This window comes from Chlorocebus sabaeus, chromosome 2 (genome assembly GCF_047675955.1).
Source record: "Chlorocebus sabaeus isolate Y175 chromosome 2, mChlSab1.0.hap1, whole genome shotgun sequence".
In the NCBI taxonomy this organism is placed as follows: domain Eukaryota; kingdom Metazoa; phylum Chordata; class Mammalia; order Primates; family Cercopithecidae; genus Chlorocebus; species Chlorocebus sabaeus.
In genome coordinates, this window is record NC_132905.1 from 33,627,286 (window position 1) to 33,645,272 (window position 17,987).

General features: G+C 43.6%; 2 protein-coding genes and 1 non-coding gene across 4 annotated transcripts; all 3 read left to right on the plus strand.

Annotated features, from left to right (window-relative positions):
• The first annotated feature begins 76 nt into the window (after nt 1-76).
• Nucleotides 77-16,932, plus strand: PCNA (proliferating cell nuclear antigen). 2 transcript variants are annotated; one of them, XM_008018946.3, is made up of 7 exons: nt 77-189; nt 11,496-11,832; nt 12,546-12,643; nt 12,735-12,802; nt 13,734-13,928; nt 16,326-16,449; nt 16,531-16,932. In XM_008018946.3, the coding sequence occupies exons 2-7, from the start codon at nt 11,612-11,614 to the stop codon at nt 16,608-16,610; spliced, it is 786 nt and encodes a 261-aa protein (XP_008017137.1). In that variant the 5' UTR covers nt 77-189; nt 11,496-11,611; the 3' UTR covers nt 16,611-16,932. The 2 variants fall into 2 exon arrangements, with proteins under 2 accessions (XP_008017137.1, XP_008017132.1); XM_008018941.3 differs by lacking the exon at nt 77-189 and having other exon boundaries at nt 11,373-11,832.
• LOC119621542 (small nucleolar RNA SNORA26) lies at nt 9,448-9,570 on the plus strand. The gene has a single exon (XR_005238095.1). It is a non-coding gene; the product is annotated as a small nucleolar RNA SNORA26 (small nucleolar RNA).
• On the plus strand, nt 14,686-15,244 carry LOC103246919 (small ribosomal subunit protein eS19). The gene has a single exon (XM_008018935.3). It carries the CDS (start codon nt 14,740-14,742, stop codon nt 15,175-15,177), a length of 438 nt encoding a protein of 145 aa, XP_008017126.1. The 5' UTR covers nt 14,686-14,739; the 3' UTR covers nt 15,178-15,244.
• Nucleotides 16,933-17,987: the final 1,055 nt, after the last annotated feature.

Genomic DNA, 17,987 nt, shown 5'->3' on the forward strand with positions numbered 1-17,987 from the left:
GGACGGCAGCGCCAGGGCCGGGAAAAGGCGTGCGATTCAGAGTGCGATTAGCCAATGGGAGCTCCCGCTTGACCACGGATGGCCGGAGCTGGCGCCCTGGTTCTGGAGGTGACCGGTTACTGAAGGCGAGAGGCGCCACCCGGAGGACAAATGCTTGCTGACCTGGGCCAGGGCTCTTCCCTTACGCAAGTAAGTAGCTGTTATTTAGGTCGAATGGAGAGGCCAAGTGAGCCGACCTGATTAAGAGCATTTTATCACGTATCACATGATGAGAAATGAAACCCACACTTCAATCTGCGTTGCTTTGCCAAGCGGTCGCTAGTACTTATTGAGCGTTAATTGTATACTAGGCACTGAGCTGAGTAATCTCTTTAGTTGGCTTATTTCATTTAATTCACACATGGCTTGGAAGTGGGTATGATTTGCATTTTACAGTTAAGATCTTCCTCAGTTTCTTTTTGTTTGTTGGTTGGTTGGTTGGTTGGTTTGGTTGGTTTTTTGTTTGTTTGTTTGAGACGGAGTCTCGCTCTGTCGCCCAGGCTGGAGTGCAGTGACGTGATCTCGGCAAGCTCCGCCTCCCGGGTTCAAGCAATTCCAAGGCGTGCATCAACCACGCCTGGCTAACTTTTGTATTTTTAGTAGAGACAGGGTTTCACCATATTTGTCGGGCTGGTCTCAAACTCCTGACCTCAGGTGATCCGTCCGCCTCGGCTTCCCAAAGTGCTGGAATTACAGGCATGAGCCACCGCGCCCCGCCCTTCCTCAGTTTTTCGAATTTGTCTTCTGGACTATGGAAAGATCTTTTTTGGGACAGAAGTGCTGTCTACTTTGTTTACTGTGCATCATGTATGTCTTTGACACATCCATCTTAAGTACTTGTTGGATGGATTTAAAACTTTTAAAAGGACCTTAGCCAAGGTCTCCCAGCTAGAAAGTGCCTAGCAAGAATTAGAACACAAATAGGTTTGTTACCAGCCGACACTCTAACGACCATATTATACTGCCTGCCTGAATTTATTAAAATTTGTGTTGCTCCAGCATTGCCTTTGGTGTTTCCTGTTCTTTCCTATTCACTGCCCCGTAAGTGATGTAAAACACGTATAACATTGGGTCCCCAATTTAAGCATATTGTAATCTCACAATGAGACACTTGCACACAAAAGAATTGCAATTTCCTTTTTTAAAAAAATATAATTTTACATTTTTCTTATTTTCAATTTTTAAATTTTAATTAATTTATTTCTCTCTCTCTCTCTCTCTTTTTTTTTTTTTTTTTTTTTGAGACGGAGTCTCACTGTGTCACCCAGGCAGGAGTGCAGTGGCGCAATCGCGGCTCACTGCAAGCTCCGCCTCTCGGGTTCACGCCATTCTCCTGCCTCAGCCTCCTGAGTAGCTGGGACTACAGGCGCCGCCACCAGGCCCAGCTAATTTTTTTGTGTTTTTAGTAGAGACGAGGTTTCACCGTGTTAGCCAGTATGGTCTCGATTTCCTGACCTCGTGATCCGCCCGCCTCGGCCTCCCAAAGTGCTGGGATTACAGGCGTGAGCCACCGCGCCCCGCCTATTTCTCTTTTTTTTTTTTTTAGAGACAGGGTCTCGCTATGTTGCCCAAACTGGTCTTGAACTCCTGGGTTCAAGAGATCCTCCTACCCGGGTCTCCCAAAGTGCTGGGATTATAGGCATGAGCTACCACACCTGGCTAAAATCTCCTATTGGTAATTTTGACCTGAACTGTGAGTTTTGGGGCAGGTAGTGAGAATTCCAAAAACAGCATTATATGTGATTATATGTGAGTATATTCCCGAGTAGCTTGGGCGATAGGTGTGCAGCACCACACCCAGCTAAGTTTTAAATTTTTGTGTAGCAATGAAGTCTCACTTTATTACTCAGGCTGGTCTTAAACTCCTGGGCTCAAGCAGTCCTCCCACATAGGCCTCCTAAATTTCTGGGATTACAGGGATGAGCTACAGCATTCGAGCAAGATGATTGTCTAAGACAGGTGGAGATGTTAGTGTCTAGAACTTCACCTTTAGGGGCACATAGTTATGAAAGGTCATATCTAAGTGAGTGTCATGTCAGTCCTTCTAGAAACTCAGCTGTTCCTTGTCAAATCCAGCCTAATAAAAGGAGGCTTGGAGAACCAATGCACATAAGTCAGAATTATGGAATGCACAGTATGATTCTAGGATGGATAATATCCTAAAATGTGCTCTGAACAAACTCCTCATCCATTACACTCAGCCCTCTCAGGTTCATGGAACTCAGATCAAGTATAGTCCTGAAGCCAGTGCTATGTAACGAACAGGGGTCTGGTGGAAGTCATGCTAATAGGCCTTTAGGCAAGCTTTAGGGCCTCTCTCTCTCTTCGTTTTTTGTTTTTTTGGGGTTTTGTTTTGTTTTGTTTTGTTTTTTGAGACAGAGTTTCACTTTTGTTGCTCAGGCTGGAGTGCAGTGGCATGATCTCGGCTCACTGTACCTCTGCCTCCTGGGTTCAAGTGATTCTCCTGCCTCAGCCTCTGTAGTAGTTGGGATTACAAGTGCACACCACCACACCTGGATAATTTTTTGTGTATTTTAGTAGAAACAGGGTTTCACCATGTTGGCCAGGCTGGTCTTGAACTCTTGACCTCGTGATCTGCCCGCCTCAGCCTCCCAAAGTGCTGGGATTACAGATGTGAGCCACCATGCCCGGTCAGGCCTTTCTCTTAATTGTAGAAAGAAATTAAAAGTAAAAGTCTCCCTCCACCTTCAGCTAAAAGAATTTTGTTACTTTACATTACCTTGCACCTCCTCCTCTGTTCTTGATTTTTCTGTTATGTTATATTAACTTTTTCCTCCAGCCTTGGGGCACATCTTGTACACAGTGATTTCTTTTCATTGCACTCCTTGGTTAGTTTCATTATTTTTAGATGCTATGTTGATTAACAGAAGTCACTAGCATGGGATTCCTGGTCCCCCAGAATATGCAGGCCGATTGCAAGCTCAGTATAACTGGGCAGCTGTTGCTATAGCTATTATAATTCTATAATGAAAACACCTTCCTTCATCTTGATACTGGAAAACTACAGTGGTACAAATGGCATGACAATTCTTCAGTTCCCTGAATAGTGATTTCTCTTCTCTTAAGAGGGGAAGAATTATCACTAAACATTCCTTGAACACTAAACAATAAATTCATTGAAAAAGAATTTATTTTTGTTTTTTTGTTTTGTTTTTTGAGACAGGGTGTCTCACTCCATCCCCCCAGCTGGAGTGCAGTGGGGCACGATCTCAACTCACTGCAACCTCTGCCTCCCCGGTTCAAGCTATTTTCCCACCTCAGCCTCCCAAATAGCTGGGAGGACAGACATGTGCCACCACGCCCGGCAGATTTTTGTATTTTTAATAGAGATGGGGTTTCACCATGTTAGCCAGGCTTGTCTTGAACTCCTGACCTCAAGTGATCCACCTGCCTCAGCCTCCCATAGTGCTGGGATTATAGGTGTGAGCCACCGTGACTGGCCTGAAGAATTGTTGATACACAAAATCAGGCTTTATCTGATTTGCTCTTTCTCTTGCCCCTTATATTGCCTTTTAGTTCTTAGTTTGAGAAATGTTTTCAGATAGCTAAAACTTCTTATTCAGTTTAATGAAATGACATACAAAGTGAAAGTGAGAATAAGCTATGCAGAATTGTCTAACTCTTGTTTTTTTGAGGCAGGATCTTGCTCTGTCGCCCAGGCTGGAGTGCAGTAGCACAATCACAGCTGAACTCACTGCCCGGGCTTGAGTTACCTTCCCACTTCAGCCTCCCGAATAACTGGGACTACAGGCGCCATCACTACACCCAATTAATTTTTGTTTTTTGTATAGAGATGGAGTCTTGCCATGTTGCCCAGGCTGGTCTCGAAATCCTGGGCTCCAGGGATCCACCCACCTTGGCTTCCCACAGTGCTGGGATTAGAGGGGTGAACCACCATGCCCAGCTTTGTCAAACTTCTTACAGCTTCAAAAAATGCAAATCCTGCACTCCCATAAACCTACAGGCCTATTAGATTATGACATATAGAATCTGAACGATGTCAGTCTTCTCTCTGACAAACTGGAGGCCTCACTTTTTCAAACCAATACTCTACCTGGTGGTTTTAAGCACAAATATTCATCTATTGACCACACACGCTGTAAAGTACGTCTCCGTCCTGATTATTCATTAGAATTACCTGGACAAGGCTGGGCGCACTAGCTCACACCTGTAATCCCATCACTTTGGGAGGCCAAGGTGGGTGAATCACTTGAGGTCAAGAGTTCGAGACCAGCCTGGCCAACATGGCAAAACCCCGTCTCTACTAGAAATACAAAAATTAGGCCGGGCGCGGTGGCTCAAGCCTGTAATCCCAGCACTTTGGGAGGCCGAGACGGGTGGATCACGAGGTCAGGAGATCGAGACCATCCTGGCTAACACGGTGAAACCCCGTCTCTACTAAGAAATACAAAAAACTAGCCGGGCGGGGTGGCAGGCGCCTGTAGTCCCAGCTACTCAGGAGGCTGAGGCAGGAGAATGGCGTGAACCCGGGAGGCGGAGCTTGCAGTGAGCTGAGATCCAGCCACTGCACTCCAGCTGGGGCAACAGAGCCAGACTCCGTCTCAAAAAAAAAAAAGAAATACAAAAATTAGCTGGCCTTGGTGGTGGGAACCTGTAATCTCAGCTACTCGGGAGGCTGAGGCAGAAAAATGGCTAGAACCCAGGAGGCAGATGTTGCAGTGAGCGGAGATCACGCCACAACACTCCAGCCTGGGCAACTCCATCTCAAAAAAAAAAAAAAAAAAAAAGAATTATCTGGACAGCTGCTAAAACTACTGATGGAGGGGCCACCCTAAAGTAAGTAAGAATTTCTGGAGGAGGGCCAAGTGGAATAGAATTTTTTTAAGCTCCCCAGGTGAGTCTCAAGTGCAGCCAGGATGGAGAATAATTCTGATACATATTACCTTGTGAAGAAATTTGCCAGATACTGCATAAAATACTTTACAGCATTTTCTCTCAGTATTCATTTTCTGATCAACAATACATTTTTACTGAAAAAAGTATAGAAAATACAAAAAGGTACAAGAAAAAATTAAAATTATTTGTGGCACCATCAGTCACAGATGTTAATATTTATATTCTTGCTTTTCCATTCCATTTACTGTACACATATACCTAGATATAACAGTTTTAGAAAATTGGAATATCTTTGTTTATTCTGTTTCATAATGTGATTTTTCTCTTTATCGTTAAATGCCTTTTGCAAATGGTACTTTAGAGGCTATACAATATTCCATCTTACAAATTTATCATAATTTACCTAACAAATGCAAATATTGTTAGACCTTAAGGTTATGTCCAATTTCTGGGGAATTATTAATAATTCTGTAAGAGGCCAGACATGGTGGCTCATGCCTGTAATCCCAGCACTTTGGGATGCAAAGGTGGGAGGATTGTTTGAGCCCAAGAGTTTGAGATCAGCCTGGACAACATGGTGAAACTCTGTCTCTACAAAAAGTACAGAAAATTAGCTGGGATGGTGGTGTGCACCTGTAGTCTCAGCTAATTGGAAGGCTGAGGTAGGAGAATCACCTGAGCCTGGAAAGTCAAAGCTGTGGTGAGCCAAGATTGTGCCACTGTACCTCAGCCTGGATGACAGAGTGAGAAACTGTCTCAAAAATAATCATCATCATCATCATAATTCTGTAAAAAACATTCTTTTTTTTTTTTTTTTTTTTTTTTTTTGAGACACTGTCTTGCCCTGTTAGCCAGGCTGGAGGGGAGTGGTACTATCTTGGCTCACTGCAACCTCCGCCTCCCAGGTTCAAGCAATTCATGCCTCAGCCTCCCGAGTAGCTGAGATTACAGGTGTGTGCCACCACGCCCAGCTAATTTTTGTATTTTTAGTAGAGACAGGGATTCACCATGTTGGCCAGGCTGGTCTGGAACTCCTGACCTCAAGCAGTCTGCCCTCCTTGGTTTCCCAAAGTGCTGCGATTACAGGCATGAGCCACCATGCCCAGTCAAGAAATATTCTTTTTTTGTTGTTGGTTTTTTGAGATGGAGTCTCACTCTGTTGCCCAGGCTGGAGTACAATGGCGTGATCTTGGCTCATTGCAACCTCCACCTCCCGGGTTCAAGTGATTCTCCTACCTCAGCCTCCCGAGTAGCTGGGATTACAGGCGCCCGCCACAACGCCTGACTAATTTTTGTATTTTTAGTAGAGATGGGGTTTCACCATGTTGGCCAGGCTGGTCTCAAACTCCCGACCTCAGGTGATCTGCCCACCTGGGCCTCCCAAAGCGCTGGGATTACAGGCGCAAGCCACTGCACCTGGCCCAAGAAACATTCTTAAGCATGCTTGATCTTGGTAAGTTCCCTTGATTTCTTCCGTAGGAAAAAACCCTAGAGATTGAATTTCTCTGTCAAAGAATAAGTAAAATTCTAAGGCTTTTGATACACATTTCTAAGTTTCCACCAGAAAAATTATACCAATGTATACTCCCACTTGCAATGTATTAAAGTGCCTACTTCCTTGAATCCTTCCTAACACACCGGGTGTTCACATGATTTTTATTAATTTGATAGGTTAAAATTCTGTCTCCATTGAATTTACATTTCTGTGCTTATTAATGTGGCTAATAAACTTTACTTATTTACTAAGACTAGGACTGGACAGTGGAGGCCAGATACCTCTGGCTTTTTGTTTAGATGAATAAATTTTCTTTTTCTCTTAATCCATTCAAGTTGAGTTCTCTGTTACTGAAACCTAAACTATACTAACCAATATAATCCTCTGAGGCATACTGAAGTCTTAAAACTTACATAGTCATTCATTATGTTTTATGGGTTTTTTCTTATGTTTAGAACCCATAGGAAGATCTCATGAATATTTACCAAAATATTTTTCCATTTCTTACTGGGTTCAGATTTGAATTATTTATCTAGAATTTATTCTAGTGAATAATTATTAGGAAGTCTTTTTTTTTTTTTTTTTTTTTTTTTTTTTTTTGACATGGAGGCTGGCTCTGTCACCCAGGCTGGAGTGCAGTGGCGCAATCTCGGTTCACTGCAACCTCCGCATCCCAGGTTCAAGCAATTCTCCTGCCTCAGCCTCCCTAGTAGCTGGAATTACAGGTGTGCACCACCACGCCCAGCTAATTTTTGTATTTTTAGTAGAGACAGGGTTTCACTATGTTGGCCTGGCTGATCTTGAACTCCTGACCTCAGATGATCCACCCACCTCAGCCTCCCAAAGTTCCGGGATTACAGGCATGAGCCACTGCACCTGTCCAGAAAAGTCTACAGTTTTTATTCTTTTCTAATAGTTTAACCAATTATCTGATCAAAATTTACTTCATTCTTCCACTGATCCAATAGTACCTTTACTCGATGTTAAAGTAGCCGCTTAAAATGTAAATTGGATCACATCAAAGACCTGCCGCTGACCACATTCCCTTGCACTTTTAGAGAGCCTACAAATTCCTGCAAGAGCTCGCCCCAGCCTCTCTGCAACCTCACATTGCACCGCTCTTGCTTCAGACACATCAGTCTGAGTTCCACATCAAACTTGTCTGAATATATTCCAAGTATGCTGACCTTTATAATCATGCTATTCTCTCAGCTTAGAAAGCTTTCTTCCGGGCCGGGCGCGGTGGCTCAAGCCTGTAATCCCAGCACTTTGGGAGGCCGAGGCGGGCGGATCACAAGGTCAGGAGATCGAGACCATCCTGGCTAACACGGTGAAACCCCGTCTCTACTAAAAATACAAAAAACTAGCCGGGCGAGGTGGCGGGCGCCTGTAGTCCCAGCTACTCGGGAGGCTGAGGCAGGAGAATGGCCTAAACCCAGGAGGCGGAGCTTGCAGTGAGCCGAGATCGCGCCACTGCACTCCAGCCTGGGGGACAGGGCAAGACTCCGTCTCAAAAAAAAAAAAAAAAAAAAAAGAAAGCTTTGTTCCAACTCTCCAAACAGCTGCCTTCTCTGATAAGATGCTACCTCCTCAGAGAGGCCTTCTCTGACCACAGTCATAGGCATGTTTATGTCCTCATTTCTGTTTAACATAAAATTAACATAACTGTACACCTCTTTATCATCTGACACTTTTAGGAGCACATCACTTCTATAATAGCAGAAATAAACAGATTCACGTACATCGCGGGTCCCACATGGGTAGGGTTTAATTGACATTAAAATGTCTTCAAATCTATTACACTGTGATTTGGCATTAAACCAAAATGATATTATGTAAGCAGACAGAACTGAAACAGAGTAGTGGAGCATATGCATTTGTTTTTAGTGAAGCAAATGTTCCTCACTGGAGGAATGAACACATTCCACATTTTGCAAAGGAACTGAGATTTTAACGGACCCAAGAAAGGAAAATACCCACAAACAGATGATGCTGTATTATGTTTTGATATTGAGATGTATGCAAATGGATAGTCCATCACACATAAAGCAAAAAAGTGCCAACATCAAAACTTACAAATGAGTAGCAGAGGCTTGCAAGAAATTCGAGAGACAATAGAATAGCACTATTGAAAAATGCTGCATCATCAATACCCTTGACAACACAGAGTAGGATATTATACAGAAAAACAGCAGTATCAGCAACTGAGTGGGGAAACAGTAGGAATGCCTTAACCAATGTAGCTTAAATTTTTTCATGTTTGCACAAGAGTAATATATAAGAATGTTTTTAAAGTCTAAAAGTTCTTTTAAAACAAAATAGACCTGGCGTGGTGGCTCACGCCTGTAATCCCAGCACTTTGGGAGGCCGAGGCAGGCAGATCACATGAGGTCAGGAGTTCAAGACCAACATGGCGAAACCCCGTCTCTACTAAAAATACAAAAATTAGCCGGGTGCAATGGCGCTTGCCTGTAATCCTAGCTACTCGGGAGGCTGAGGCATGAGAATTGCCTGAACCCAGGAGGCGGACGTTGCGGTTAGCCAAGATCGCACCACTGCACTCCAGCCTGGATGACAGAGCGAGATTCCTTCTCAAAAAAAAAGGGAAAAAAGAAAGAAATTCTAAGTGATAAAGCATTGTATAACAGTTTGAGGCTGGGCACAGTGGCTCATGCCTGTAATCTCACACTTTAGGAGACCGATTGGGAAGATCGCTTGAGCCCAGGAGTTGAAAACCAGCCAGAGCAACATAGTGGGACTTCCTCTCTACAAAAACATTTAAAAATTAGCCAGGTACAGTGGTGCACCCCTGTAGTCCCAGCTAGTTGGGAGGCAGGAGGATCCCTCGAGCCCAGAAGTTGGAGGTAGCAGTGAGCAGTGATCTTGCCACTGCACTCCAGCCTGGGTGTCAAAAGGAGACCTCCCTCTCTAAAAAATAATAGTTTGACAGTTTTCTTTCTTGTGCTACATAAAATAATTGTACACATTACAATTGAAGGCATCTTATAATAGAAATACCAGAAATGCCCTTTCCTGTTCCCTTTTAAGGCTGACCCAGTGCTTTAAGAGGCTGATACAGAAGGGTAAAGTTAAGTCTCCACAAAACCCAGGGAAGAGACTGTGAAACTCCTCTTGGAACCTTGTATGGAGTCATAGCTGAACTAGAAAAAAAAAAAAAAAAAAAAAGGAAAGAAAGGCATTCCAAAGTAAAGAATAGACTAAGGAGAGGAGATACTTGAAGCCATAATGATTGAGAATATGTCAGACTTGAAATGAATCTTCAGTTCCTTCAATAAGATAAATAAAACTAAATCCATACCTAGATACATGGTAGAAAAACTAAAGAATTCTACTGATCAAGATATTAAAAGTAACTAAAGAGAAATGGTGTAAACAAAGCAGGAGAGAAGCAACAAACCCTGTCCATCCTGTAACAATTGAAATTTTCTGGCTAGGCACGGTGGCTCACACCTGTAATCCCAGCACTTTGGGAGGCCAAAGCGGGTGGATCACCTGAGGTCAGGTGTTTGAGACCAGCTTGGCCAACATGGTGAAACCCCGTCTCTACTAAAAATGCAAAAATTAGCCAGGTGTAGTGGTAGGCACCTGTAATCCCAGCTACTTGGGAGGCTGAGGCAGGAGAATTGCTTGAACCTGGGAGGTGGAGGTTGCAGTGAGCCAAGAAAGCACCACTGCACTCCAGCCGGGGCAACAGAGCAAGACTCCATCTCAAAAAAAAAATTGAATTTTTGACACAGATAAGCAATGATTAAAAAATGAGATTGCTAATATCTGTAGTTAGTAAAATAAAGATAAATGAGCATGTTGATACACAGTCTTGGCTAGAATGTAAATTGCAAACTTTTAGAGATTTAGTAACATTTATCAAAAATTTAGCCGGGCATGGTGGCGCATGCCTGTAATCCCAGCACTTTGGGAGGCTGAGGCGGGTGGATCACCTGAGGTCGGGAGTTCGAGACCAGCCTGGCCAACATCGTGAAACCCCGTCTCTACTAAAAAAATTAGCCGGGCGCAGTGGTAGGCACCTGTAATCCCAGCTACTCGGGAGGCTGAGGCAGGAGAATCACTTGAACCTGGGAGGCAGAGGTTGCAGTGAGCCGAGATCGCGCCACTGCACTCCAGCCTGAATGACAGAGCAGGACTCCATCTCAAAAAAAAAAAAAGAAAGAAAAGAAAAAGAAAAGAAAAAAAATTAAATGTGTACGCTCTTTGACTCAGCTGTATTACTTCAAGGAGTTGATATCACCAAAGTTGCCTAAGTGCTCAAAGGTGTTTGTAATTAACAACAGGAGATTGATAAGTTACATACATGTGATGCTATCTTTTAAAGAGGTACTGATATAAAAAAGATGTACGTGGCATAAAATTAAATGTACTTTATTAAGTACTTTTTCGAAGTGTTTACGGAATGAGTGCATTTTGAAAAAGTGTATTCGAACTTTCAAAAAAGCTTTAAAAGCTTTATACAAGGAACGATTGAGTGATTGTAAGAGCTGGCAGTGGAATGTTAAGAGGTGAGAGGGAGCTAAGTTTAACATAACAATTCACCTCTTTATGGTGTGACACTTAGGAGCGCATCACTTCTGTAATTGAAAAATAAAGTGCGTATTTGCAGCAGCTGTCCTCTTCAGGCTGCAAGGAGGCTTTTCCTCCCGGTAGGCTTGATTTGCTTTTCACTTTCACTTTCGTGGCTGGAAACTTTCTACCCACGGAGTTGGAGGCTGAGGAAGCACCATAAAGCTGGGGCTTGACGAACCGGGGCCTGGGCCGGATCCCCACATATGCCCGGACTTGTTCAGTGGTCAGGTTCAGGAGTCAGGCGAAGAGGCGGGGAGACCTGCGGGACGCTGCCCCGCCCTGCACCCGCTTCCTCCAATGTATGTTCTAGGGGGCGGGCCTCGCGGGGAGCATCGGCACGATTGGCCCTAAATTCTAACCCGCCCAGGCCGTGGGCCGGGCAGCGTGGTGACGTCGCAACGCGGCGCAGGGTAAGAGCGCGCGCTGGCGGACGCGGCGGCATTAAACGGTTGCAGGCGTAGCAGACTGGTAGTTCTTTTCCTAGGTCTCAGCTTCTCGTGACGACGTTCGCCCGCTCGCTCTGAGGCTCTTGAAGCGGAAACCGGCTAGACTTTCCTCCTTCCCGCCTGCCTGTAGCCGCGTTGCTGCCACTCCGCCACCATGTTCGAGGCGCGCCTGGTCCAGGGCTCCATCCTGAAGAAGGTGTTGGAGGCCCTCAAGGACCTCATCAACGAGGCCTGCTGGGATATTAGCTCCAGCGGCGTAAATCTGCAGAGCATGGACTCGTCCCACGTCTCCTTGGTGCAGCTCACCCTGCGGTCTGAGGGCTTCGACACCTACCGCTGTGACCGCAACCTGGCTATGGGCGTGAACCTCACCAGGTGAGCCTCGCGGCGCCGAGAAGCCTGCCCCGGCCCACCCCCACCTCCGGCGCTTGGCGGGATGGCTTCCGAGCCGAGCCCTCATTGGCTGGCGTGGACCATCCGCACCTTCTCATTGGCCTGCCATGCAGGGGGGTGGGGCCCAGCTGAGCGCGCGGTTCGGAAAAGCCCGCGCTGGCTGCTGCGCGAACCTGCTTTTTCGCGCCAAAGTCACAAAGCGGGTGGTGGCGGGAAAATGACTGGTTTTTCTGCAGTGCCAGGAACACTGCTCCAGAGCTTTTTGCTCACTAAATCCTGTTGGCCTTGAATGGACGCTTTAGTTGTGGCTTTTTTGTTTCCGAGATGGTCTCGATGTGTTGGCCCAGGCCGGTCTCCAACTTCTGGGCTCAGGCGATCCTCCCGGCTCAGTCGCGATTGACTTTAAATGCTTTATAATGTGCCCTTGCGAGAAAAGTGTCAGCCTGTCATCCTACTTAGTGGCAGGAGATTGTTTCTATCCAGAAGGGAAACTGCTGGTGGTATTTTAGTATAAATACTGCCAGATGCATCCCAAAATGTCTGCATTAATATTCGCATCCTCCAGCAGTGCAATTACCCTCCACCAGTTCTGAGACGGCCTCTGGGTGAGAGTGGTAACCCCTTCTAACTGCATTAGAAATACAGACCTTCAGCAGATGGTGTTGATTTTAAACCATGTGTCTCCTGTCTTCTAGTATGTCCAAAATACTAAAATGCGCCGGCAATGAAGATATCATTACGCTAAGGGCTGAAGATAATGCGGATACCTTGGCGCTAGTATTTGAAGCACCAAGTAAGTCGTACCTTTTTACTGAGTTATGAAGCTACGGAAGATCAAAACTCTGTGCCAGTGTTTCTCAACAGCATTTGCTTTTTTTTGGTAGACCAGGAGAAAGTTTCAGACTATGAAATGAAGTTGATGGATTTGGATGTTGAACAACTTGGAATTCCAGTGAGTATCAGTTTCTGATTGTAGCGAGTGCTGTACACAGGCATGATAGTTATGTCATAGAATGTTGTTTATTTTTACAGACAGGGTCTTCCTCTGTTGCCCAGGCTGGAGTGCAGTGGTGCCATATAGCTCACTGTAACCTGGGACTCCTGGGCTCAAGCAATCCACTTAGTCTCCTAAGTGGCTAGGAAGGACTACAGGTCTGTCCCACCACGCCTGGCTAATCTTTTTATTTTTGTGTGTGGGTGTGGGGGCAGTCTTGCCCAGGCTGGTCTGGAACTCCTGGCCTCAATGATCCTCCTCTGTCAAGATATGTTAATATAATTTAAGCCTACTTCATAACAGAACTTTTTCTAGAAACATATCTACTGGTGCATGTTTTAAAGAGATTTTAGTATTTGGATAGTTGTTTACCACAAGTCTAAAACTCACTGGTTAAATTTATTGTTTACTGCCAGTTGTCTATTTGCATTAACTTCTTCCATGAACCTCTTTTAAAATTTGCTTCCTTCTAGGATGCTTGGTTTTTATTAAGTGGGTTTGAAAGCTATCTTAGAAGAAATTTATCCAGGTTAGGTTTATAAACACCAAAGGAGAGAAGAAATGTTGGAATGTTGAAAATGCGTAATATCATATTCTCTCGTTTTCTTTTAGAAAGTAGTTAGACCTGCTTGCGCCGTCATCATTTCTGTGGCATACTCTAGTGTTCTCTTACTTTATCCCTGGAGGATGAGGAGGAGGAGGCGCTTGTTCCCTGGGCAGTGCATTTAATAGCCTTTTTTGTTTGAGTGGAGTTTGTTAAGAAATTACACGAGTCAGTATCAGAAAATCTTGATTCTGAGTTGTTTAGATGTTGCCTTTTAAGAAAGTGAGGGTGCCAAATCATTAAATTTCTAACAATTAACTTTTGGAAAATTTTTGTTCTTAATAGGAACAAGAGTACAGCTGTGTAGTAAAGATGCCTTCTGGTGAATTTGCACGTATATGCCGAGATCTCAGCCACATTGGAGATGCTGTTGTAATTTCCTGTGCAAAAGACGGCGTGAAATTTTCTGCAAGTGGAGAACTTGGAAATGGAAACATTAAATTGTCACAGACAAGTAATGTCGATAAAGAGGAGGAAGCTGTAAGTAGTTTTTAAGTAAAAAAAATAGTTTGAAGAGAATTGTAATACTGCTTATTAGGTTAATTGCTAAAATTAAAAGTAGACAGAATTGGATCCCAAGTAATTTCTGAAAATTGAGTTACTGTTGAAATCTGCAACTGATTTGTAAGTGTCATCCATTTTAGAATTATATTTGCAAGAAGGGAATTACAAATTCAGCACATGTACATACCACAGAACAATGGTTTATGGATCAAGCCCACACAGGCTCTTAAGGGTAGGATTGGGAAGCTAGGCATCTAACCTTTAGCTTTCTGGAGATATTTACTCTATTACCAAATAATTAAGCATAGAACAGCAACTCAATAGAAGGATATGGTTAAGAGTAAAAGTCTACCTGTTAGGAGCGCTTATGTAATCCTTATATTAGCGTACATGTTGTGGGTCCAATTGGTAGCCCATTTTAAAGGTGGAGAAGCAGGCTGAGCAACCTTAAGTGACAATTTAGCCAAAGTCACAGGCTGTAGGAATCAAAGGTTAAACAGGAAGACTTCTCACTAAGGCTAGAAAGCAGACTCCATGCAACTTTGAGAGTACCTAGAGAGCCCTTGTTTAACCAAAATAGGAAAAATTAGCCGGGCATGGTGGTGCACACCTGTAACCCCAGCTACTCGGAAGGCTGAGACAGGAGAATGACTTGAACCGAGGAAGTGGAGGTTGCAGTGAGCCCAGATCATGCCACTCCCCTCCAGCCTGGGTGGCAGAGCAGGACTCCATCTTAAAAAAAAAAAATCGAGCCCTTTCCCCTGGCTGGCAGCGCGGAGGCCGCACGATGCCTGGAGTTACTGTAAAAGACGTGAACCAGCAGGAGTTCGTCAGAGCTCTGGCAGCCTTCCTCAAAAAGTCCGGGAAGCTGAAAGTCCCCGAATGGGTGGACACCGTCAAGCTAGCCAAGCACAAAGAGCTTGCTCCCTACGATGAGAACTGGTTCTACACACGAGCTGCTTCCACAGCGCGGCACCTGTACCTCCGGGGTGGCGCTGGGGTTGGCTCCATGACCAAGATCTATGGGGGACGTCAGAGAAACGGCGTCATGCCCAGCCACTTCAGCCGAGGCTCCAAGAGTGTAGCTCGCCGGGTCCTCCAAGCCCTGGAGGGGCTGAAAATGGTGGAAAAGGACCAAGACGGGGGCCGCAAACTGACACCTCAGGGACAGAGAGATCTGGACAGAATCGCCGGACAGGTGGCAGCTGCCAACAAGAAGCATTAGAACAAACCATGCTGGGTTAATAAATTGCCTCATTCGTTAAAAAAAAAAAAAAAAAAAAATCGATAACCTGAGCGTAAATTAAAACTTGGTAAATCAAGGACGAAGGTCCTAATGTCATAAGCTTGTTAGGATTAAATATGGTAACATTAAAGAGCTTAGCATATGCTGTGTCTGGCATATTATAAGCTTACAATAAATACTATATATTGCTTTCTTGTCCCTTGAATGGGTAGTCAACATTTAGTTTAAATAAAGTTGTAAAATTCAGTTGGAAGTTGTTTTTTTTTTTTTTTTTTTTTAATAAAGGCTAGGAGCTGATTCTTTATCTGTTTCCTGAATCACATTTCCACTCCTCTGCTAACCTCATTTTTTTCTTTTTCTGTTTTTCTTTGTTTTTGAGACAGGGTCTTGCTCTGTCCATCCAGGCTGGAGTGCAGTGGTGCAGTCATGGCTCACTACAGCCTCAAACTCCAGGGCTTAAGTGATCCTCCTGCCTTGGTTTCCCAAGTAGCTGGGACTACAGGTGTGTGCCAACACACCTAGCCTGGTTTCCTCTAATTTCATTCTTCCCCTTCCATTACAGTCTATTTGTTGAAGAAATTAGATGATTTAAGTTTTCCAGAGTTTGGATTTTGCTGATTGCATTCCTGTGTATATGTAAATTCTTCCACCCTGTGTCCTACAGACTGGTAGCTATAGCCCTGGAGCCTTGATGATATTCAGGATGTTTTGTTTCGGGGGTGAGAAAGCACGAATACTTTATAGGTGGTGGTGTGTGCCTCTAGTAGAAGGCACAAGGGGTCTGGATGTCTTCGCAGTGTTAGCAGCTATAATAGTCATTGTCTAGATCCATTAAGTCATTAGAGTTTGCAGAGCTGAAATTAATACGTTTTATTCATTTTTTGGCTGCTTATCAGAAGAATTTCCATAAAGAAAAGCTTTCCCATATTATATAATTTGGTTATCTAAATTATAGGAAAGACGAGCTAGATACTCGATTCTTTTGCTTTATGCATCAGTCTTCAAAATTTTCATAGCTCCCTCCAAAGTGACTAATAAAAGTGTTTGTGGGTTTTTATAAATGCAAGCTAATAGATTGCAACTTTCTTGATGTTTTTCAATGATGAATCTTCCGTTTTCTCTTGTAGGTTACCATAGAGATGAATGAACCAGTTCAACTAACTTTTGCACTGAGGTACCTGAACTTCTTTACAAAAGCCACTCCACTCTCTTCAACGGTGACACTCAGTATGTCTGCAGATGTACCCCTTGGTAAGATAATAAATTTGAACCTTGTTTTGTAGGTAGTATATGTGATACTCCTCAGTAATTAACTATCTTCCGGTCTTTCAGTTGTAGAGTATAAAATTGCTGATATGGGACACTTGAAGTACTACTTGGCTCCCAAGATCGAGGATGAAGAAGGATCTTAGGCATTCTTAAAATTCAAGAAAATAAAACTAAGCTCTTTGAGAACTGCTTCTGAGATGCCAGCATATACTGAAGTCTTTTCTGTCACCAAATTTGTACTTTTAAGTACATATGTAGATATTGTTTTCTGTAAATAACCTATTTTTTTCTCTATTCTCTGCAATTTGTTTAAAGAATAAAGTCCAAAGTCAGATCTGGTCTAGTTAACCTAGAAGTATTTTTGTCTCAGAAATACATGTGATTTTTATAATACAAGAGGGTCTTGACTCTAAATGCAGTTTTAGAATTGTTTTTGAATTTAAATAAAGTTACTTGAATTTCAAACATCACAGGGCAGTGCCTTCATTTTGACCAGGACTGTTGGAAGTATCCTACTGAATTCCCAGCTACAGCTACCCTTTCATGTAAATGGTTTTTCCGTTTAGAGCAGCCTGATGGAGAGCAAAAGGATTTCAAATACAGTAGGTTACTAGATATTTTAGGGGGATTTGCTTGTCAAACTTGTTATTCCAATTTGAGGACAAGGAACAAGCAAGAGTAGTACAAATCCTGTGTATTTCATTTTACTTAGCAAAAGTTAATACTCTTTAGAAGCTTCGTGTACCCAAAGTCGTGTTGGCTTTATAAGGATGTTAATGGAGTGTTTCTTTTTAGCCTAGGGAGTCTTACAAGTCTTTGATGTTTCAGTAGATCTGTAATGGGACCCAAGGAGTATGGTTCTGCAAAATTTCTCTAGTATAAATACACTTTTTGCAACTTCACTCACATAAAGGATGAAGATGTCTTAAATTCCATGGATGTTGGATCCAACCAAGAAAGTGAAAAAGCCCTGAAGTTATGAAGAAAGACTTAAAAACATTCCCATTAATAGCTGTAAGATAACTGTGCTATGTATTAATTTTTTGCGTGGTGCAGTGCCTCACACCTGTAATCCCAGCACTTTGGGAGGCGGGCGGATCAACTAAAGTCAGGAGTTCGAGACCAGCCTGGCCAACATGGTGAAACCCAATCTCTACTAAAAATGAAAAAAAAAAAAAACTAGCTAGGCATGGTGGTGCATGCCTGTAGTCCCAGCTACTTGGGAGGCTGAGGCAGGAGAATCGCTTAAACCCGGGAGGTGGAGGTTGCAGTGAGCCGCGATCATGCCACTGCACTCCAGCCTGAGCAACAGAGTGAAACTCCATCTCAAAAATACATATATATTTTTTTGGCTGGTTTGATAGTAGTAGGTTATCAGAACTTACATTAGTGTCACTAAAGTAGGTATACAACCCCCACTGCTGAATTTGGCTTTAGAAAAAGCATTTTTTAAAATTGCTTTATCATAATCCTTTTTTCCAGTGCATTTTTGTGTTTGGTATATTAAATGACTAGTTTAT